The sequence below is a fragment of the Pezoporus occidentalis genome, unplaced genomic scaffold (genome assembly GCF_034315485.1).
Source record: "Pezoporus occidentalis ecotype Australia unplaced genomic scaffold, CSIRO_AGI_Poc_V1 ctg80, whole genome shotgun sequence".
Classification (NCBI taxonomy): Eukaryota; Metazoa; Chordata; class Aves; order Psittaciformes; family Psittacidae; genus Pezoporus; species Pezoporus occidentalis.
Window position 1 is genome coordinate 2,610,858 of NW_026916159.1, and position 24,157 is coordinate 2,635,014.

At 43.9% G+C, this 24,157-nt stretch overlaps 1 protein-coding gene and 1 long non-coding RNA gene across 6 annotated transcripts in view; one reads left to right on the forward strand and one right to left on the reverse strand.

Annotated features, from left to right (window-relative positions):
• Positions 1-18,625, reverse strand: part of TRIM71 (tripartite motif containing 71) — a 60,509-nt gene extending 41,884 nt beyond the window's left edge. For 2 of the 5 annotated variants that reach the window (XM_062603523.1, XM_062603519.1), the window contains exon 1: positions 16,061-17,932. In XM_062603523.1, coding sequence (XP_062459507.1) covers positions 16,061-16,924 — 864 coding nt within the window. In that variant the 5' untranslated portion in view covers positions 16,925-17,932. Of the gene's footprint in view, positions 1-16,060; positions 17,933-18,515 lie in introns of those variants that run through there. The other 3 variants (XM_062603521.1, XM_062603522.1, XM_062603520.1) reach the window with 3 other exon arrangements.
• Positions 18,626-18,902: 277 nt separating this feature from the next.
• Positions 18,903-21,685, forward strand: LOC134155897 (uncharacterized). The gene is made up of 3 exons (XR_009961766.1): positions 18,903-19,378; positions 19,820-19,971; positions 20,220-21,685. It is a non-coding gene; the product is annotated as an uncharacterized LOC134155897 (long non-coding RNA).
• The last annotated feature ends 2,472 nt before the right edge of the window (positions 21,686-24,157 follow it).

Here is a 24,157-nt window from a genome sequence, read left to right on the forward strand (position 1 = left end):
CAAATCCATTTCCCTATTTAATCCACATTCCCCAGGGGAAACACATTTTAAAAGAATTCCTTTAGTTTCAGGCCTAAGCTACCCATTGTACAACAGATTCTGCAGCATGTACTGAGATCTGCCTTAAGGCAGAGACTGTCCTTATAACACATCCTCGATAACATGCTTCAGAATCCTTGTTCCAGCACAAGATGAAGCAGCCTCAGAGCTGGGTTAGGTTAATATGCCTCTGCACAGTCACAAGCTGGTTTTCAGCTTCACAAGCCAGCTAGGTCACTTTCTGTACCTTGTGCACGAATACATGAGGGCAATCCTGTGTGGCTGGTTCAACATGCCAAATAAGGATGTTAAAAAGCCAAGTAACTGTTACATGAAGCTTGGCGCACGTGCCGAGTTCATCGCTAACATCCATTTTGCTCTGCCTCCCCACACAAAAGCCGGGAAAGTGGATTCCAAAGTTCAAGCACCATTACCACAGAGGAAGCACAGAAACGAAACCCAGAGTCTCACTCCAGCAGTGTTTTCACTAAATTTAAAGGACCACATCCTTAGACACCTCTGTCACACCAGTAACTATTGAGGCTGCATCTCCTGAGCCTACACACTTATTCCATGACTCTTTAAAACATCACAATGTACAATAAAAACACAGCTCATACATCTACAGCCACTCACTGCAGTATAAGCCTATTATAAAGTCAAATGGTTACTAAGTTCTTGAACAGATAAAAGTACCGGTTACCATTATTAAAACAAGGGATATCAACATGAACTCTTACAAGAGCCATTTCTTTCACTATTTGTTTCTCCTCTGTTCCCTGCAGTTCACTATAATGCACCTTTATCCAGAGTGGGGGTGGTAAGGAGACTGCTAACCACAAGCTAGCACCTCAGAACAGCCAAACACACACAGGTTGTGACGTAAATGCATGAGAACATGCTGATGTTTTAAGACGAAGCCTCCTGTTTTGTGTGCAACAAGACACTGTCACAAGGGCAAACCGATTTCAGCTATAGCAGAATTTTATGAACAAGATCAAGTTGAATTGCTTCCCCCCCCCCCCCCCAGCTGAGTAACTTTAAAAAATGTACCACCGCCCCACAAGCTTATAACACCATTCTCAGCTGGCATAAACTGTCATTGTTCCAGCATCCATCCTTCACTTAAATACCAGAAAATTCCCCTGGACAGGAACTGCACTGTCCTCTATCTGCCCCACATAATTACTCTTTCCCTTGACAGACACCATCTTTTAGACCACAATCCCCACAAAACATTAACCCCGATCAGAACCAAAATCAGACTTAAATGCTGTCCCTTTTAATGCAAGAAAAAAAGCCCAGCCTGCTGTCAGTGCAAGCATTTTATGGAGTTGCAAACCTCTAAATCCCACCCACAGCAACACTATTCCTCTCCAAATCTTTTCCCAATGGCCATCTCAAAGCAAGAGCCCATAAAAAGTTATTTCGTCAACTGCAAGTTGTACAAGGGGAAACAGTCCTGTGAACACCACCATATTTAACTAGTTAGACCCCTCAAATCTTTTTGATTTTAACCATTTCAGGAAGTGAGGGAAGAGACGGCATTTTCCAGCCCTAGCCATGGTTGATTTAAAACAGTTTAGGGAAAAAGGCAGAAGAAAGTGCAGGGCTTCCTTTCAGATTGGAAAAGAAAGGTATCTTCTTGTCGGCCCTGTGTTCACATTCTGTGCTGTTTTTCCTTAGGACCATCTAAACAAGACAGATGTAGCCTGTATCCAGGCAGCAGCTGAAGGCTAAGCACTAGAAAGGCACTCTGGGGTGGGGGATGGAAGGGAAAAGAGGGAGAAGAGAGTGAGGAAGCCATTTGGCTATAAAAAGGATCTTTCTTTCCTGTTGAAATGCAATGGTAAAGAGTGTCAAAATGGCTTAAGGGTGGGAAGGTCAAACATGTTTTGAGATGTTAAACTTTTAAGCTTTGTCAAAAAGACTGAAAACCAAAAAAATCTTAAGGTAGGTTTTTGTTCTTCCATTCAAAATACTGAGCCACTGAGCTGCAAGCAATTCTGAAATTCCCATTATCTGTTCACTTTTACCACAAATTAGCCAGAACTATTCAGTGAGTATTTAATCTTGACTAAATCTGCCACTACCAAAAAGAATACTTGTGAAAATTGCTGTTTTCCAGTAATTTTTAGATGCAACATTTGCCAATCCTTCCCCCCTCCAGCAAGGCTCCATTTTAAAAAGGTCAGCTACTACCGGTTATACAGTATGAGTGATTCTGCAATAGTAAAGATGCTGGAATACAAGACTCCAGACATCAGTTTTATTAATGACACAGCATCAGCACAATACACCTTTTATCTGTATGCCAGGTTTTTTGCTGCTAAACAAGAGTAGTTTTAGAACTTCTAGGACTGCCATTACTTGCCATTTAAATTTGAGAATGAAATTTTAGAGCTCTCCTAAACATTATGATGCACAAAGCTGGACAACAACTGTAACTTACAAAAAGTCAAGACGCAGGAGAAGCCTTAGTAAAATTTGTGCAGTATCTTTCAGCCTTTTCTACTTCCTCACTCTAAAATCTGACAAAAGGAACCATATAGTTTGCGCAGTGAAGCCTTTTCTAGTTTGCACTGCAGTTAATACAAAGTCTGAATCCTCATCTTTTTAACTCAGGATAAAGAACTCATAATATGAAATAAGCTACTGGAGCACAGACTGGCACCCCAGATTCCTCTTCCTCTCCTACCGATGAGAAAGACAGGTTCATCCTTGCTCTCTCTTGGACCAGTCACTCAGGTTCTGCTCTATAAAGTTGAACAGCTCCCACAAGACACTCCAAGTTAAGATTTGAAAGTTCATTCACAGGAAATTGGATTTACACCAACAGCACCCTGACAATCCCACTCAAACACTGAAGTCCTCTCATGTTCTACAAGCACCTTGTCTCCATCTCAAGTTTTTGCACTTCACTAAAACTTTCTCCTTGGGGTGGGGATTGCACTAACTACTACTGCTGCCTTTTGAGATATGGATGTTACTCCTTTGCACAAGAGCTGTTCTTTGGGAAAAGTCCTCTGAGAAGTATCCAAGTCAGACTTCTTCCTCACTTGGGCAGGTTTTAAGCAGGAGGTCTTTGCAGCACCCTGTTGGATTGGCTTGTTAAGAGTAAGAGCCAGCATCAGGTTCCTCAAGGCTGGTTTCACAGTTCACAGTTTCTCTATGCATTCTCAGGATTAAGGTTCACTGCACAACCAGACAAAGACCTGGCCAGCATTGGATGTTTATAGGAAAAGAGAAGGCTGCTTACAGCAAGAAAAATTACATGTGTAATTTCCCGCTCAAATGGAAAGTCTTCTGGAATTAAAATTATTATAACCCCACACAATATAGGTAGTTTTGAAGATGCAGTATTTACTGCAGGAGTTTACAGAACTCCTCAAGCCAGCTTCGCTGACACTGCTATCAGAAACGTGGTCAAAACCTAACATGACCCTCTCTCCCCAACTATGCAGAATTCAGTAGTTGATCAACATAGTCTTTTATCAAATTCAAATAAACAAAGATATGTAGGAAATATTCTGCCAATCTCCTTTTTAAGGCATAAAGGCAGAATTCACAAGACATGACTTTCAGATGCCAGCACTGCTGCCTAATTGTCCGGTCAGCTAATCTACCCAAAGACAGGAGCCAAAATTAGCATAGCGTATTTTCCAGGGATGTATACACAGAGATGGGTCAGCAAGTTCATAGTCACTAAACCAAGTAGCACCCCCTCTTCATTTTGTCCCAGTAAATTAAGTAAATCAGTAAATTAAGATTTCCATCAAAACCTCAGGTCTCCAGTACATGATATTAAGGATTTCAGCACACCACCACCTGATAATTCAGGAACACACATCAGGACATCGTAAGAAACTAGAAAATTGTTAAAAGGGTCAGGACAACGAATAGCCAAGAGGTGGCAGTGTTTCTATCTGGTAAACAAGAACAATACTAATAGTTTATAGCATTTTAGTAGGGTAGGAAGTCCAGTGGCATCAAACAGTGCTATACTGCAAGAGGCACAGACATTAAACTGCTCCTTTTTCCCTTTCAGCTGCAGCCCAATTAAGCTGAATAGTCTCTTCAGGCACTACATCCAGGTCTTGGTTAAAGCAATTGCTTTAAGAAGCAGTAGCAGCACACTACTACAAACATCCAGATTAATACTAACTGGATGTTTCTAGCCAAGGTGACTGTATTTTAGAGCTTTAGTAGGCCCCAATAAATGGAAGCGTTTTAAGAGATCATCTGCACAGTTGTTTTTAACTTGACAAAAAAAATCTCAGCTTTAAAATTTTAGCATTTTCAATCTGAATTAGATTTACAAAAAAAAAAGAGTAACTGTATAAATCAGTACTTAAATATCACTTTGCATTTAAGCTAGTCTAAGGAAATCCCAAGACTGCCTCACCTCTGAATTTCTAATGTGGTTATTGAACACAGGAAGATGAAGTTTCAGTTCACATGTTCAGTGCAAAGGTCACAAACTCTGCAAGACCATGATCAGAAACATTCCAGGGCAGTGTTGCTTAATTCACGGCAACAGCTTTATTTAACAGAAGCACTCAAGGAATGGTTTCCCTCTGTAACTCCGTATGTGATCAAACATGAAACAAGTCAGCTTACTCCAAGAAGTGGCTTCTTCAAACACATCAGAGTTGCGTGTTTTGAGAATTAGGTTTGGCTGGGTTTGTTTCGTTTGCTGAAGCTTTGATTTATAAAAGATCTTTCATTCTGAAAACATTTCTATCTGGTTTTAGTGGAAAAAGAGCCATGGCATGAGTATTTGGTAGGGATGTCTCCCCTGCTTGGAGAAAAAGAGATACATGAAATGGGGAAAAACAACGCACACACCATGATGTTCTGACTCACACTGATTTAGTGGAGTATCTTTCATCAACAGCCATTTGCTCCTAGTGAACTGCTGGCAGCAGTTTGCCTGGGTCAGACAGGGGCCTCTTAAGAGGAGTTTCCTTTCCTAGATCACCAGCATAGTATTTTGTATCTTTTCACATCATAGCACTCAAAAACACATGCTACTTCCTTAGAATACACGCATCCAGAACAAATTACTAGATTTACAGCTCTGGAAGTCACCTTGGATTATTTCCCCTTACTTCCCTCCTTAGGGCAAGGGACTACGTAACTGTCTGATAACATATCACTGCCACAGGAGCCAAATGGAAAATTGCCAACCTATTTCCAAACTGAGAATCCAGCAAATGCAGGTGGCAACTATTTCTTTGCACACACCTCAGGAAAATTCTTACCAGGAACCTTTCTGTTAAAATCATAAACCACAACATAGAATGACAAAAAGGAATAAACCAAATTCTGTCAGCTCCACAAGGACAGACAACTAGGATAGAGTTAGATATACTCATTATCATGAGTAGTTCATCAGATTTCCATTCCAAGGTAAGCCATATACAAATGCACTTGAATTCTGCAAAAACGTAACACTGTTCCCCCATATAGTAAAGAATACGTGGAAGAGCAAACAAGATTTCCAAGGAGCCTACCACTTCAGTGAGTCTCTCACCTCCTGATAGCATATTTGGATAGCACACAGTAATCTTAGCTGGGAAGTGTCGCTATTTTATTTTGGTACTTGTTTCAACATTCAACACTTCCTCTTTGCAACCTATCCCCAGATTATGAGAAGTGTTTCCTTCTATGTTACCTCCTTGGGTGGCATTAATTTAAGTTTTAATCAATAAAAGCACTTATGAAAACAGTCTTCTCCAACCAAGATGGTATTAAGTTTCATATATGTTATGGTATTTTCAGGTGAGACCATGGAGGGGTTTTGTTGCTCATATTAGAAAACTAATGTTAAAAGAATACGTAAGACAGGATATCTTCAAGGCTTCCCCATGATGATTTTAGATATAACTTAAAATAGGACACCTTGTGGAGCAATTACTCTAGAACTACATACTATACAGTTTTCCATACTTTTTTTCTGGAACAGATGCATTCAAGATTGGTGAAGACAATCCATCTGACAAGAAAACATCCATTCTGACAAGATACTGGTTCCATTATTCCTAGATTAACTGTCAAGCTTTATCTTTCATTTAGGAAAAAAATTAAGTCTTATTATGCTAGCCAAACCCTCATGAATACTATATAAAAATTATGTTTATATAAGTACACTGACAATATAGAATGAAGACAAATGAATGGCAACAGAAAAAGCAGATTACTAAACAGCTGAGAAGATGACAATTTAAAAGCAAGATGTTTAGTCACAAGAATCCTTTATGATGAAAAGCAGAGCTATGGGTTTAACAAAAATTCATTCAAAGCATTCAAGTAATTCAATTTCTTTTCAAAATTTTGGGGTTTAGAGTTAAGGCAGAACTCGGGGAGGAGAACAGATGAACAGGTTTGGACATGAGAAGAGGAACTTCAGTACTTTTTCTCCTTGTTCCCTACAGCATCTTCAGCTGAAGGGTTTTGCTACCTCCATTGTCCAATGATTTTAGCCAACCAGGCACTGGCTTTCCTCCTCTTAGATGCGAGCTATTTTTTGCTAATCAATGTGTGAAGGGATCAGATGCAGAACACGTACCATCTGAAGAAGGCTGAAGCAGAAAGGAATTGCAGATTAAGAGGACAAGGGTTACCTGTGCCAAGGCTAGCAAGCTAACTAGCCGATTTCAGCATGAACCCCCCCGCTTTGCCTACATATCAAACATTTTATCATTTCCCTCCTCATTATATAGTTGTATATGATGAATACAACTTTCTGTGCCTGTACCCCACACCATTAAGGGGTCTCATCAGCCTGAGCTCCTTAGCAGCTCTGTTTTTTCTGAATGGCATAGCATGGCATTAAGGTTTCAGGAACTGAAAACATACAGAATGAAAATGCTAACCTTGAATTGTATTTACAAGGATGTTACTTGGAAGGCTGTGACTCCTCTGTAAGAAACTGGTTGCCAAATGAATTGGCTGAATAAATCCTCCACACAAAGTTTTTGTGGCTAGATGAGCAAATCAGAAACCAATTAACATAAAGTTAGCATATAGTTTAACACACAGTTTAACACAGTTACAATGACTTCTGTAACAATAAAAATGATGGTATTTTCTGTAGATAAATAAGGTGTGTTTGCTTGTAGCATGTAGGAGCCGAGATATGAAAATGAAACCATCAACTGTGACAATGGTTCGAGTGTTTGTTTTGTTCTAGTCTGTACTTCATGTTAACATCCACACTTTTACATTGAGAGTAGAAATGGGAGAACCTTAATGCAGAAGGTTTTTTCAGCATTGTTGCAAAGAGACCGAGATAGAAACACTAGTAAATACTGGCAGTAATCATGTACTGCGTGAAGTCACTTCACTGACTCAGAGGCATAGGAAATGAAAGATGACAAGAAAGTATTCAGGTGAAAGAGCCTCTGGACCTAATCCAAGGCCAAACATACAGTATACCACTACAAGCTTAAGTGGCCAAAGAACCCAACTACTGCAGTCTTTGCAAAGACATCCTGACCTTACCTATAGCCAGTCAGTGCCAAGTGCTCATTCAAGGGGAAATGAAATGCAGGCATTACGTCAATTTTAGCTGCAGCACTTCAGAACTTCCAGCAGAATCTGACTACTAGTTCTCTGGAATGTCTGTTTTCCTGGATCATACAGAAGTTTTAATTGTATGTAGCTGCATCACATGCAATCAAAGCACACAATTACTCCCTAAAAACATTATTTCAAGAGTAAGCCACACAGAATGGAACTCCCCTCCCTTTCAGCCTCACATGAACATTGCCTTAGAGGTTTCCCACTTGCATTTGGTACAGAGACACAGAAGTTAGTTTGTCTTGACACAGCTGCTACTGTTTAGAGTAACAGTTCAGATTTATGGGTACTTCTTTTTGGCAAGGTGCAAAGATGGAATAACATCACCTTTGCCAGAAAGGCAGTAATGTGAAGATATAATCAGGTTTGTTTTGACAAGTCACAATTGTCTGAAACTTGCCCCATCAAGTATATCAAATTTGTATGCATTCACATGCAGCCTGTCATTGGGAAGAGCACCGCTCAAGAGGGGCCCAAGGTTTGGAGTAGACAGCCCTCCAGCAGCATGCCAGCTAGGCAGAGGAAGTCACCTCAAAACCCTCATAGACTTGTTTCCACTCAACAGCAGCCTGCTTAAGACTGCCCACTAACCTCCGTAGTAACAACCCCACCGACAGGGTATATACAGGGTAATTCAAGTAAGGGAAGCATGCTTCAGCAACAGAAGTTCTCTCTGCTCTATTAAGAGGCTCAAGAGTCCTTAAAAAAAAAAGTTAGAATAGAGCAAGAGCTACCATGAAACAGTACTGTCAATTAAAATACATGCTGTCCAGAATGGAGAAAGACAGATGACACCCTCACTCTAAGAAAGGGCATGCTGTCACCTTTTGGGACACTGTCAACAGCCACCATTTATAACCTTCATCTAATTCCCAGTTCTAATCTTACCAATACTTTCATGATATTGGGGGAGGTAGTATTACATCCACTCATTCACAATTATATTATTAGTGTATTATTAGTGGTATATGTATTTTTATATATATATATATATATATATATATATAGTACAAGAGGGGAAGAAGCAAGAAGAATATTACATCTTCCTTCTATTACCATTTTATTGAGTGTGAGAGCAGCACTGGGATAACTAGAACATCAGTGTTCCAGAAATTCTTTTCTACTTCATCCATTCCAATTCCCTAATTGTTGTTGTTAGCTTGGTTATTTATTTCAGGGTAGAATCTACTCCAGACCACTGCCTGACATTTCCAGTTCTGATTTTTGTTTTATTCATCCCCTGTAACCGTCCCTCCTCTCTTCCTAAAGTATTTGCCCATTCATTTAAAAGCCTTTAAAAGAAGTTGATAGCAAGTGTGCTGTGTTAGGACACCACTGCGACACTACAGCTGCTTCTACAGTAACTAGAGGGGGGAAGGTTCTATTTGCCATTTGTTCAGTCAATTCAATATGATACAATAGATAATCTAGTTATCTGCACAACAGTTTCTGTAACTTGCAAGCACTTTAATGGGAGAACCACAATTTTCATTTTCCCCTACAAATAACCATTGATCCTACAACCACTTTAGCTGGATTGCTTATCAGTCTTCAATTAAAGAAAATCTGCTTTCCAGTTTGCTCATCTATACACAAAAACTGTTTAGGATACACTTGGCTCATTTGGCAACCAGTTTCTTATGGAGAAGACATGCCTTTCTCAAGTAACACCCTTGTATGGATCAAGTATTCTTGAAATTTGAGTGACTTTGTCTAGCAGGCTGCAGACCCCCTTCACGCTCCAACTTCAATGTATTAAATCTCCACTGCCTGTGGGCACAGAGCATATAGCAGTGGGGGCAGGGTGTGGTTGGGTGTGCGGTGCGGGGGGGGGGGGGGGGGGGGGGGGGCGAGGAGGCTGGGGCAGGAATTTAACTCCTTAACAGCATTGCTTTTAAAGGAAAAAGGAGGCTTGGAGGCACAATGATCCTTTCCATTCTGTAACATGTTCTTCCTCAAAGTAACAGACTGCCTCCCATATACATGCACTTGCTAAAACGTTTTAGGACTATATAGCTGGCTCCCAAGCCACAGAAAGACACAGCGACAGGGAGCCCCTAGAAGCTAAATGACTGAGGATGTAAGAGATAACAATCACCTGACATGGCATTACTCAAGGTTACAGAGGATCAGGGACCAGTATCAACTAGTTTGCTGGCAATTCACAGACCATACTACCAACCCTCACATAAGAGGGCATTCTATTATCTAGTTCCTTGATGCAGCACTAGGTTGGATTACAAAGCTTAAAGACATCCATAATGCAGACAGCTTTCATGCTTTGCTTGCACCGAAGATTTAAGGCAATGGTATACACTTCACTGTCTGAGAGCGTGAATGGCTGAGTAATAAGAACCACTGAAGTGCAGGGGGAGGGAAAGGGGAGGATTTGAAGTTTGATAATTGACATTTTCCCCTAAATAACAGTTTGCCTTTTGTTGACAAAGAGCAGCTGAACAAAAGGCTGTATAAAATTAGTCTTCCACCATACGCCTGCCACTCTGGACAGCAAGTACCTAAACATGGAAAGGGAACCTACAAAACCCAAGACAACACATGACAAGGGTAAAATACAGCAACAAGCTTTGACATTAACATCTGAGAATCCTGTCGACATTTGATTGCCAAATCTCAGGTCCCTACCAACCTTTTAATCCAGCCAAACACAGTGTTTGATAGCTCTCTAAATTTATGATACCTTAAGCAGGGAAAGAAATATTTACAGTGGGTGGTAATTTATCAGCTATCCACACAATATATGGAATGGTCATATAATACAAGCAAGCAACTAAAAAAAGATAAGAGTTAAAGGTATTTTGTCAAGCTTACTAAATATTTTGGTTATGCATGGAGACCAACATTTAAGGGAAAATGATGCAACACAAGTTTAACTATTACCTTTAGCTCACTAAAGGACCCTTCTCCCCAGAAAGCACTCAGATCCAAGGGCAGGCTGTCACTGTTTTAACAGTCCTGGAGAGTACCAGTACTGGGAGCAGCCTTGGTGATTACCTCTTCATTCAGTGAAGACCATTTCCACTATAGCACTGAATGATATAGCACTGGGGACCTCAATCTCCAGCATTTTTAAATGTTCACTACGAAAAATTACTTACAACTATTGCTAGTTAGATTTCTTCAAACTGCCTACCTACTGCTGGAAGATAAGCCATTTTCTCCAAGTCAGCAACAGTGCAGAGGCATATAGCATAAAGTATGCCAAATCATAAAACAATAAGCTTCTTGTATAGTTTCTAGTTTAAGTCTCAGTCATTTGAATATTTTGCCTACATATGTGGGAAAACTGCTTACCAGTCATCATCTTATCCAACAAGCCCACCATCTGAGGTTTTAAAAATGCATATCACACACTCAAGTGAAATGGAATGGAGCTCTTATTTCTTCCAGCTGAACATGTAACTATAAATTGACACTTAAGTGCCAGTATAGCATACATATCCAAGAGGCAGCACAGTAGGACAACGGAGAACACACAGTGAGGCTCATCTGTGGTTACTGAGTTTTCTTCCCTGTCACACTAAACAGCTAGAGCTGTTTAGTATTCAAAGCTCGTCATCAGTTTCAGTTCCTAAGTAAGATTAGCTATGGACTCCATAGTTGAGAATCTCATTATTTTGTTGAGGGTTGGTGAAGAACCAGGTAGCTTAGAGTCAAAAGAACTTTAGGAAGTTAATATTACTCTTTTACTAGCTACCTACACTTTCTCTTTAAGGTGGGAAAGGTAAGGGGGAAAGAAGAGAAAGTTGTTCAAAGTGATATTACGTAGTGAAGAAACTTTTGAACTTTTTGAGTTAGAAAACAGCAGGTATTATTGCTCCAATTCTCTAACATGTTTTTGTTCTATTCCTGTGACTTTCAAAAAAGCCGAAAACAACCCATGGAAGGAACTGCAGCTGAGGCCATGATGAGAACACCTAAAACAAGGACATATGCCTTATCTATCTTGGGATCAGGGACTTCCAATCATTACATTAACCAATACTTGCACTGCCAAACAGTAGTCCTGTTCCCATCCAGTATTTCTACACTTTAATTAAGTCTTAATGACAGGTCAAAATCATTACGAAAATTATGTACTACATAATTATGATTCAAGGTTACATTTGTAGATGCTCTGTTGAAAGTGGATTAACCCTAAAGAAAATAAACCCCTTCCGTGAAACCTGTGGTAACATTAGTCTTGCATTTGGTACATTGTTCATACATCTTAAGATCTGTGCTTTCAACACATCGTGATTCTTTGTCTGATGGAAAGACACCAAGAACTCTGCAGGAAGGAAGCGAGTATAGGAGGAGAACTAAGAAGAAAAAGGGGCAAGACAGTATTGAAAGAGGAGTAATACCTTCTTAACTTTAAACCAGAGGAACTAAATAGTTTTCCTCTAAGGAAGCATGGTCTAGCAAACATGTCTACACGCTCTGAAGATTCAGCTGAAAAGAGAAACTCACTACACATGATGCAAGATTTCATCCCTTGAAGTGCAAATTCAATCAGGCCCTGTCTACAAGTTAGGAAATACACTTAAGAGACATCAGTTTTAGCAAAACTGAAGTTAAAGAAAATTAGGCATGAAACTAGTTACTGTACACTGAGAACCTGTTTATTGTATACTTATCCCCACTCCTATTTTTTCAAGGGTTATTATAACCTTAGGTCTATGTTGTGGCCTGCAAGTTTCTACTGTATTGGTAACTGTTTTTTCAAAGATGTTCTCAAAGTAAGAACACTCCATGAAACTTGCCTGAACAGACAAAAGCATTTTTGTTTCTTCCAATTTTTACTCACTGAAAACTATCTCAAGCCACGTTTAATAGGCCAGTAACATAAGAATATCAGTTAAATAAATAAAGCAGCAGTTAAATAAAATTGTTCTACATACAGAGAAGATACAGGAGCTACAGGTGTGCTCGGAAGGAGCAGCTAAAAGACAAGGCGGAGTAACCTAATGGGCAACCTGTTTAGCAGCAGGTATATGAACATTATAAGTAAAAACGTGTGAAATTACTAAACCCCTTCATTCTGAGTATGTTACATCCACATTACATAAACCACATATGAACAAAATAACTTGCTGCCTTCACCCAGAAAAAAATTGAAGACCCAAGTGTCAGTAACTGAATTTGAAGTATTGCATTCAGATTGGGCACCTGCATGTGCATTTGATACCAGAAGAAAAAAAGACAAAAGAAGTACAATAAGTGAAGGGCACATCAGCATAAAGAAATAAATACAGTTGCTTACATATACTGGAAGTATGAATTTCTCTAGCTCATATGCACATTTTCCTCTAAAGCTGAAGCTATAGCAACCACAACAGCAGCAACACAAAGTACTACATGGTAAGACCAGTGCCTCCAAGATGCCCTCCTCAAAGTTTCAATCATTTGATAGGAGGTAGAAAACCCCCGACCATTAGAAAAAGGAACAGCAAGAGCCTGCATTATATTTGTCACATACCACAGTTTTACATAAGTAGCCCTTGAGCAAGAGACACAGAACTGGGGATACACAAGCATACCCAACTGTTCTGGTGAGATGTGGGTGGACAGCTTTAAGAGCACCATGAAGTAAAGCTTAGTGTCTGGCAATGATGGCAAGCCATTACATAAAAGGAACCATTTCTAACCTACACTTCCTTCCTAGCCACATTATCCCTCCTTTTACCTCCCAGCAGTTCAGTTTGGGGCAGATTCCTCTGGAATTCAAATAAATTTAATCCAATGCTAGAAAAAGGTATAAATTCAATCAGCAAATTCAGCCAAGATACCAGATAAGTAGCTTTCAGTTCAGGAGACAGTTAAATGTTTGGATGCTTTCCCCTATATATACACAAGCCTTCAAAAGTTGCATCTTTTGCAATCTGGAAGACAATAAGGAGAAGTGTAATTTTTTTGGTAGTCTAAAAAGACACTAAGTTTTCAGGAACATATACGACTACGGAATTCAGGGCAACAGTCTAATTTTAGTCAGTCATGTTCACATACACTGATATCCCACCATGAGCCATTTCAACTTGCTTATCTGGCAAGAAACTTCTGCGCTTGTTAATTCATCTGCTCAATAGAGAAGGTGACCAAAGCCAAAACTGATGCGAGCAAAAGAAAGAACAATGTGGGTAAGGGGAGAAAGAACTTTAACATCCTTTCTTGCAGTGGTGAGGAACTGTGGTGCTACATCCTGGGGAAGGAGAACTCCACACCCAAGAGGACTATTCTAGCAGCTTGCAGATGAGATCCACCTGCACTCAAACCTACCTGCATGACCGTAGCCTGGCACCAGCTCTTCTCACTTACTGAGCAGAACCACTGCTTTTAACCACTGTTAAATTTAACTAGTGTTAAATCACTGTTTAATACTACTAAATTAAGGTTCCCATCTAGCATTCCCACCTTGCATTTTAGGTTTGTTTTCACACTATTAGACAGCCAAACAAAGTACTTAATGGATCACCTAAGTACCCTCTTGGAAGGCTGCCTTTCTATTATCATTCCTTTTATGAGGCTGTAAATAGCATTCTTAGAATTAAACAAGCAATAATCCTCAGTTTTGCAACCATCCTTTCTCAAAAACAAGCAAACAAAAAAAAAGTACACCTCACCCACTTTTTGTTTTTCCCAGCAAAAGTGAGAAAGATTAACAGTATAAACTGTTCCAAACAGTCAGTCTCTCCCAAAAGTCTTCACTTGAGTGGATGGTAAGTACAGATCAGGCACACCCACATTTAAGGAACCACCAAAACTCACACTAATTAAGAACACTAGTAGATCATTAATTTGCAGAATAAAAACCTTTCTCAACAGGAGCCAAAGGCTTGAAAATGCTCACTACTTTTAAAACGATTTCTAGGTCTACAGGACATAAGGCCACCCAAAATCAATCCTAAGAGACATGTACTCTTTTACACTTTTCAAAACACACTAATGAAAATAAAATTAGTTATGAAAAATAAGCTAACAAGCTTTTTTTAGGAGTTACTTCTAGAAAAGTTGTACAGTTTAAGCAAGGCTAGAAGACCTTTTTTTTTGTTTTACAATTTAAGATTTTAAGTCTACAAAATACCTTGGAGCTTCTGTCCCAGCTACATCTTCACTAAGTGGTGGTGAATACATCTGCTTTGGAAGATACTATCTGCTATGGCCAAAAGCCCTCTATTGCTTAATTTTACACACTTTGAAGGTTTTTGTTTTCCCAAAATTCATACTTTGTCCTCCAATACCAGCAAATTTAAGAAAAAATAAAAGTTCTTCCAGAGCCTCCTAGAACATTATTTCAGAAGTACAGCAGCATTAGAGGAGATAATAAAAGCATCCTTGCAAACCCAAGACAAAGGCATCACCACATTTCACTAGGCTAAACGCCTTCCTCTATCAGTCAAGGAAGCATCCCACATACTACCCTGTCCTCAGGCAGTTGTTCCCCCCCCCCCCCCCCCCCGAAGCTGCCCACTTTCATACTGGGAGGAAACTACCTCAAACACTGAAGATACTGGCAAATTCCAGGAAAATCCCCTGCATTGACACCGGGAGCAGAAGGGGGGGACAGCAGACCGCCATTTTCCAGTCGGTGATAAAAAACAAGTCTCAGACCATCACAGCGAGAAACTCTCTTCTGATGAAGCTTAATACAGCCCAGTTCACTTTGAAGAAGCCACAGCCACTTTTAGATCCGTGAAAAAATCTTAAGGCTCATCAGAAACACAACTCGCAAGCAAAGCGCTTTAAATATAGAGCACATAAAGCCAAGTTCCCATTTTTAACATCAGTGAAGTTCCCGTTTGCACCACAGAGGCAGCTAAAGTGTTGTTACTCAAGGGCAAGAGATGAAGCTGGCATACACAAGTGTATCTGTTAACTTTCCGACTACCTCCAACTAATTAAAAAAGGATCCTGTCCTTGATACAATCATTTTCCTTTGTATCTAGTAGGGGTTTCTGTCTTCAATGGGTTACACGCCACAAATATTCCATGAAGTGATTTAACTTTGCATTAGAGACATCAAGGGGCTTGGGGAGGAATCCAGACTTCTTCTCATCTCACCTCCACGGACCCGCCACCCCCGCTAAGCCCCCCACAAGCTCCCACAAAACAGCGGCGCCCGCAGTCCGATGCCCCACCGCACATCGCGTTAGCGGCTCCCCACCGCCCACCAGCGGCCCGAGGCTTCCACGACCACCTCTCCTGTCACCGCCTCCCGCAACCTCCCGGCTCACCTCTTCCTCCCGGGACGCCGCCGCCTTACCGTACCCATCCCGAAACCACCCGCGTTCCCCGTGCAACGCGGGGAGGGAGGACGAAGCGCCGCTACTGGTCCCCGCCACCTGCCTGCCCCTCGGGGCCGGGGGCAGTGCAGGCGGGGGCCCTCTGGCGCCGGCCAGGGGCGGGAGCGCGGCCACGCACCTCCCGCGCACTCGCTCACCTCGTCGTCGTGGTGCTGGCAGTAGCTGGCCCGGTCGGGGAACACCGAGAGGATGTTGTAGGGCGAGGCAGGGTAGGGTGGGCTCAGGGCGATCGGCGCGGCGGGGCCGGCGGCGAACCGTTCGATGAAGTGGTCTTTGGTGAGGCGGACGCGCTGGTGCGCTCGCACGCAGTTATCGCACAGGTGCTCCTGGCAGTCGAGGCAGCGGGAGCTGGCAGCGTTGCCCTCGTCACAGGAGCTGCAGCGGGGCTCGCCTTGCCGGCTGTGGGGCCGCCGCAGCAGGAGCGCCGCCGGGCCGCCGCCGCCGCCCGAGGACGACGACGATGTCGAGGAAGGCGCGGCCGAGGCAGCGGCGGGCGAGGAGGCGGCGGCGCGGGGAGGCGGCGGAGGGCGGCCGTGGTGGCGGTTGTTGCCTCCGCTTCCCCCTCCCGCGCCGGAGCCTGCGGTGTGTCCGGCCCCGGCGGCGCGGCCGTTCTTCTGCTCGTCGACAGCGGCGGCCACGACGACGACGTCCAGCAGGTTGCTCAGGAGGAAGTTGGAGGAGGGCAGCGCGTCCATACCCGAGGGCTCCGAGATCACCACCTTCTGGTCGCAGATGGGGCAGCGCAGCTTGAGCGCGTCGCCCGCGCCGGGGTGCCGCTGCGCCTCCAAGCACTGGCGGCAGAAGGCGTGCAGACAGGGCAGGACGTGGAGCCTCCGCGGCGGGCCCCCGCAGGAGGAGCCGCTGCCGCCGCCCCCGGAGGAGCCGGAGGTCTGCGAGGAGGACGAGGAGGTAGAGGAGTTGGAGGAGAGGGGAGCCGGCGAGCCGCACATCTCCTTGCACAGGGGGCAGATCTGGAAGTCGGACTCGGGAAATGAAGCCATTTGCGATGGGCCTGACTCCTCGATGGGGGGTGAAAATGTTATCTCCCCTCCCTCACCAAAATAAGTCAGAAAAGACAATAACGTGCTCAGAAAACACAAGAGGAGACAGGGGGCGTTTGGAGAAGGTAGTTCTGCGAGCGGCTTACGAGCAAGCTAGCAACGATCAGTCGTTTTGCCAAGTGGGATCGACTGGCCGGTTTTGCAAATACGGTGTCATCGATCCGGCAGTCTGCAGGGAACTGGGTCCTCGCCTCGTACCGCTACTAGGCTTGATGCTGCTCCCGCTGCTGCAGGGGGATATTTTTGGTATCAACGTATAGCTGTCCCGTTCTCTCTCAGCAAATGGATCCTCTCTTCCCTCACATGTACTTAACCCCCGATCCCCCGCTGCATTAGACAAATTGTATCGATTCCAGATCTGTCAATACCTCACTCAGTCTTCCCATCTCCACCTCGGGTCAGCAGTTTGACAACGTTGTTCGGTTACTTGTCTTCCTGAACAGAAAATGCATGGGCGCCAACTGCCCGATCCCCACCGCATCCAGCAGGGATCGGGCCTTCGTCTCCCCGGGCTCGGCTCCGGTTCCCACGGCCGAAGGACGGAGTCGGGGCGGCAGTGCAAGTTCCTCTTGGCCGGGTGGACGCGGGTGGGGGGCAGCAGGGGCTTAACTCAAGTTTCGCTCTTTCTTCTTGGGGCGTTGGGTTTTTTCCTCTTTTCCTTTAAACCTGCGCTTGTCGGGGGGGAAGGGGAAATTTCGTTTCAGTTCCCCCCTCCACTTTTGCAATCCAGAGCAGCTCTAGGAGAGAGAGAGGCACTGAAACACAGTGGCCAGGCAGACTTCTCCAGCTCCCGTCCTCCCCCGCCGAAGCCTGCTCCACCACCGCATGACTGGGGGGGTGGGGATGGGGGCCGGCACTGGTGCCCACCCCACCGGCGGAGACTCACGCTGGCGGGACACGGAGGAGAAGGAGGAAATGGGAAGAAGAAAAGGGCTCGGAGGGGCAGGCTAAGGAGACCAAGTCCCCACCACCCCACCCCATCCCCCCCCTCGCTTCTCGGAGCTCCCACTGCACGCCTTCCTTTATGAGGGGCTCCCCGCGGTGGCGGAGGGAACGGTGAGCACACAGAGCCCCGCCACAAGCAGTGCCCGGTGGGCTCTCCCGGCCGGCTGGTCAGCACCGAGACCTCGACGCGGATCGCACACGCCGCAGCGGCCGGACAGAGGAGCAGCGGCAGGTCCCCGCGGCCTCCCTGAATTATTCATGGAAGGAGGTATTATATTCGCTCGCACAAATTGGAGCCGCTGTGCAATGCTATCCGAGAGCGCTACGCTCGTCCCCTCCTCCTCTCCAGTTCTCGCTCGCTCTGAGCCCCTGCAGCGCCTAGGATCACATTTCCTTTGTCATCTCGCCTCTTCGCGTGGTGTTTTATTGAGAAAACAAAAATAATATAAAAGCCGAAGAGAGGGAGGGCGGAAGGGAAGGAAAAAATAAAAACAGCCAAAAAAAAGCCTCAAACTCCCGCCTCCCCTGCGATCTGCAGAGCCGGAGCCCACCAGCCCTGGGGGGTGAATTAGCAGGAATTACTCACTGATGCGGCAGCACCGTCCCGGGCGGCGTGGGATCCGGGGAGAGCCATCGCGCTGGGAACCTTCCCCTGCCTGGCGGGGTGCGGAGGGGGAAGGCCGGGGGGGGGGGGGGAGGGGGGGGGCGAGGCCCTCGGGGGAGGGGGAATTGGGGGCGCGGTGTTGTCGGCGGCGCTGACTCCGGCCCCGCAGCGGGCGGTGGCACTGGCGCGGCGCGGCGTGCGAGAGCCTTTTAAGCTCCGACGGCGCGGGCTGACTTCCGCCCGGCTGCGGGGGGCGACCAGGGGGCGGTGGCGGCGGGCAGGAAACATTCGCCCTCCTCCCGCCCGACCTGCCCCCATCCGCCCGCATCCAGCCCGGCCGACCCCCGTCCCCTACTACCCCCCGCGATATTTTAATACCGGTTTTCCTTAGCGGGACCCACCACCACTCTCTCCTTTGGGTTTGACGCACTACCTCCCTGCTCGTCCTTCTTTTTCGGTTTGAGATGCGAGCGGGGAAGGAGCGGGGCCCCGGGGGCCGTTCTTTGAAAGCATCAGGGCATTAATGCAGCTTTAGACATTAAGTCGCTCGATTAATTGTTTTCTTACGACCAGTCTACTGGCGACCGGCTTCTTCCCGCGCCGTCGCGGTCGCTGCCGGGGCAGCCGTGCCCGGGAGGGAGATCCCCAGGTTTGTTGCTCGCCGGGAGCAGGCAGAGGTTTCCTCGCCTTCAAACTGCCGCGATGAAGTTAGCAAAAATTACAGGTGATGCCGTTTGCACTGCTCGCTGCGAGACCAAACCTAAATAAACCCGCAACAATTACGGTTTTTAATGAACCCCTCGCAACCAGCGGCTGCTGGAAGTAAAGTTGCAGCTGCTGCCCAAGTGAGTGGCCACCCTCGTTTTGGTGGGGCTTGTGCTAGCAAGGGAAGACACATGGTATCTTGCCCTCAACAAGAGAACTGGGGATGCTGAAACATTTTAAAAAGTGGAACTGGCTTAGGGATTGGAAAGCAAAAAAAAAAGAAAAAAGAAAACCAAATAGGAAAAGGAATAAAAGTAAGAAAAGATAAAAACAGATTTGTGAATGAAACAATCTGTAAATAAGCAAAATAAACTCGAAACAAAATAATATTAAGTAATGATAATAAATTTAAAGGAAACCCACAGAAAACAAAAACGGGCTATTAAAATACATTGAATTATGTTCCTCCTCTGTTTAGGCCTTAGCTATATAAATAACTAACACTGTTTAGGCCTTACACACACAAATAACACTAATTTAAATCATCTACTTAAAAATACCTTTTTTTCCTTTGCTGACAGGTACTAAAGGCAGCTATGAGCCATGCCTGTGAGGATTGCTCACCCAAAGCCCTTCAGAGAACTGGGAATCTCAGGAATGCTAATGCCCTTATGGGAAGCCAAGTGATGGGAACCGCTGATGGAGTCTATGAGCAACAAATTTATGTTAAGTTGTAAACAAGCATGAATATTTATTATGCATTTATAGTATTTATATTTATTTATTTATTAAGCATTTCTATTTATTATGCCACTCTAGTATATTCAGCTGAGAACTTGCCTTATGTATCACTAAAGGATTGGGGTCTGTGTTCTTTATATGTTCACATTTGAGCGTGAAGGTGAAACCCACCACAGCTTTGGCTAGCAGAGGTTGAAAAATCACTGAGCCTTGCCTGTGTTTGTCCTGTGGTTGCTGCAGATGATTATGATGCTGCAGAGCTTGTCCTTTTCCAAATGAAGCCTGTTATTTGAGAAGAATGGCAACTTCCTGAACAACAAACATGCAGTGAATCCATGTGGGTTTCCCAGATAGCCCTTTCCACTAGCTCCCCACAGTAGGAACCATCATCTTGTGTGTTCAGAAATATTTTAGTTGGGCAGAAATTCCCAGATGCATGTCTCCAGGCATCTGACACCCCTTGCCTTCCTCAGTGACAGCTGTTTGCTTTCCAGCTTCCTGGCTGAGGAGGGGAATTTTGCCCATCTATGCTTCAAATGGCTCTAAAGGGTTCACAAGACTACCTAGATGCTGCGGAAGGTCCATTTTGCTGACAGGATCCACTGTATTTGTGCCAAAGCTCCTGAAGCTTGTTTGCAGCTTCGACCCTCCCTGAGCTTGTAAAAGGGCATAAGCAATTCACTGTCCCTGAACAGTAGGTCCTTATTCTTCAGCTGTCATCCTCGTACTTGAGCACTCCATCTCTCTAAATCAAAGTCCTTTTCTTGTCCCTCCACCACTGTCGAAGGAACAAAATATTTTGAGGCTTCCTCTGTTTATGGATGGCTTTTTGTCATCATTGTAAAAAATGCTGAAATAAAACTAAAGGTAATATGCCAATATTATACTCCATTCTGAAATGTTAGCTGCTGGAACACTTGTGTGCTCAACTACACAGCAGATAGCACTTTTGTGTGCATTTTTCTGCTTACTGCATTGACTGGATTTTTTTTTGATCTGATTAACTTGTTCTGCTATAAAAAAATACCATCAGCACTCCTCAGATAGAGCAAGGCATCAATACATTTCATTTGTTCTCTAAGCCAAAACCACACATGGGTGAATAACAGTGCAAGAGCAATAGGTGAAGTACAAGAGGCTTCTGGTTCTGGTAGACAGCAGGATGAGAACTTATTTTTATGATTTTTCCCGGGGAAGCAGCCGCTTCACATTTACCCTTTTTGTTTCTTAAAAACAAAAGAACAATAGCTATACTGGTTAGCGGGGCTATTGTCCCTCTGCGCCAAATGTATGAAATCTTACTGCTTACATGAGCATCTGAGGTATTTCTCTGCATTCTGCTTGTGCTCCTTTGTATCGCTCTGCTGAGATTTCTTGCATTTATTCCCTTCTTTCCAGTATTTTTCACACCTGTTTCTCTCATGTTTCTTTTGCCCTCCATTCATATGCTCTTGCTGGTCTGTTTTTGAAAGGGTGTAGTTTGTGCTGAAGGTAAACCCATCATTTAAACTGTGTTGAAAACATAACTATGTCAAGATCACATCAGAACTGTTAAAACATTAACCATTAAAACATTCTAACAGTGATAAAATCTTGGCATGATTGGCCAGATCTTCAGGAGATCTGAAGGAGCATCAAGATATTTCTGAAGGTATTTCCACCTAGTGAAAAACCTCTGTTTGGCAACACTTGCCTGTCCTTGACTAACTGCCCAGCCACTGCAGCTAAAGTGTGCATTAAAAAAGGTGGGTTTTTTTTTTCCCCCTTATATTTAAGTGGAAAATAGGACATAGATTGGGGCAGAAGACTGCACCTGAGTCATTCTGTAGTATCTGCTTCCAATGCTGGGATGCGCTTTCCACTGTCTGTACTTGGAAGCTTCTTTTGCTTGAAGGAAGGCATCTGCTTTCTGCCAGAAGCACTACAGGACAAACAGAACTGTGTTCCTGCCAAAAGCAATACAGCTGGAAAAGCCAGGGGTCTGGAGGTTAAAAGCTTCGTTAAATAGAACCAGGTACAGTAATTGTGGGTTTGGGGATATTTTGCTGTGATTTTAGAGGCAAACATTCACATAAAGAGCCACCTGTGTGAAATGGTCCAGCAGCCAGATACTGTTTGCCCTCCTATGTTGAGCAGTAAGGCAGTGTGCAAGCTCAAAGCTCAGCCGGGCTTATGAACAGGAGATGCTGAGTAGCTGGTGCAACTCCCTGAATGTGCACAGGTAATAATAAACATGTAGGACCATACTTCTGTTGTCATTGTTGCTGTTTTCCATCTAAGGACCCAGAAAACATTTCCACAGCCAGTAACCAAAGACTGGACATAAGAAGATAAGACTTGCTTCAAGTTCATTGCTTCAAGTTCTGCATGATATTTTCCAGGGATTATAAAGACCTAAAACTCTCCCTGTCCTGATTCACCCAAGAATCCCTTTCCTTCTTTATTTGTTAACAGAGACAAGAGACGCAATGTTGCATCCAACTTGGATTTTTGCCTCCCACACTGAAGAATTTGGTAGTAAATCAATGAATTAAGGGAGCACTTCCAACAGGTCTATCCACAGGGAAAAGCTGCAGCAAGACCTTGATGCTGGTGAAGTCTTTGGGGATTTCACATTTGTCAGTGCCAGATAAATGAAAGAGGAACATTCTGCTGTTGATGTTTAGCTTGCTGTGAGCAACTTTTTCATTGCACTGAGAGGAATATCCATCTTGTATTTTGGCTTTCATCATGACTGTACTTCATGGACAACTGTGCCACTTAAATCCAGCCACTTTAGCCCTGATTTGTGCTTTTGTTTCTTTTTTTTCCTTTCCTCATTTTTTCCTCTTGTGAGCACAAACTTCTAAATTTGCATCAAATTCCACATTTGCCATGCCTGCTATTGCATACTGACTCTTGCTTAACTGTGTATCTGTCATTGAATCCGTTAGTAAGTACAGTAGTAAGCTCAACTTTCTGCATGTGTTACTGAGTTTCCTGTATAATATGCTGGGTCTTGAGCAGGGTGGAGGGCTGGGGAGCAAAGAAGAAGTGTTGTCCCTATGGTATAAATCATTGGGAACTGGCTTGCTCAGCATATTAATTCAAGCTCTTGACACCCCTTCATCCACCAAGCCATCTCCCCTATAGCAAGGTCACCTTGATTTTAAAGATGTCCTTGTTAGGATGGGATGGGATCCAAAGGGGAACAGAGATAGCCTCCCCTGTACACCTGTGCAAGTGAAATCTATAGATCTTGTTGGTGTGCATCTCTACGTCTCTACACCCTTCAAGCTTTGAGAAGCAGAGATCTTGCACTCAAACAGCTGAGATAACTTTTAACCGCAGAGACATAGCCTGATTTAGGGATTAACCCTCTACTCTCCATTCCCAGATGATTCCCTACTGTTCTGCCTTACAGCACTGAACTTTGTGGGTAGCTGATGCAAAGATGTCATTTTGGATGTGCTAAAGAAAGTTTTTTTCACTTTTATTGATAGAGTGTCACAGAGCACATTTATGGTTAAGCCTCATTCTAGCTCTCCTAATACTTGGTATACACCTGAGGGGAAACTAAAGTACCTTTCTCCCACCTACATTCTGATTCATTCCTTCTTCCTTTCAGAAATTCTGACTGAAAATCATGCAATTCTAACAATGTAGTGGTATTTAGCATCACAAAGACTTTCAGCACCTTTACTTCCTAAGGACTGCATCTCTAAAACCATTTTCCTTTTCCAGACTTCTCAAATCTATCTCTATTCACCATCTGTTCAATCAGATTTCTTGTTAGACTAAGTACCTGTGTTTGCTTTAATCCTTGATGGTGACAGCCCCCAGGATGGGCTCAGGGCCAGAAGATGCCAGTGCCTGTTCTTCTCACCCTGATGCTGTTCTAATGCTGTTACAGCTTTCAAATGTGATGCCTACCATTAAGAATGGTCTAAATCCAGGCTTTAGCCCACATTTCATTGACTGGATGTTGGACTTATGCAAGAAGTGATGCTGGAGTAGTATTAAAGGCTCTCAAACTCACCTTCAACAAAATGTCGCATCAGGTCTCTTTTCCCTTCAGGAAAGGCAGAATAGACATGTCTTGTAGACATGCTCTGCAGGTCAAGAAGTGCAAACTCTGAGCAGCTGGAGGTAGAAAGCAGATGCCAACATTATGGGCTAATAATTACAAATGTTTTGCT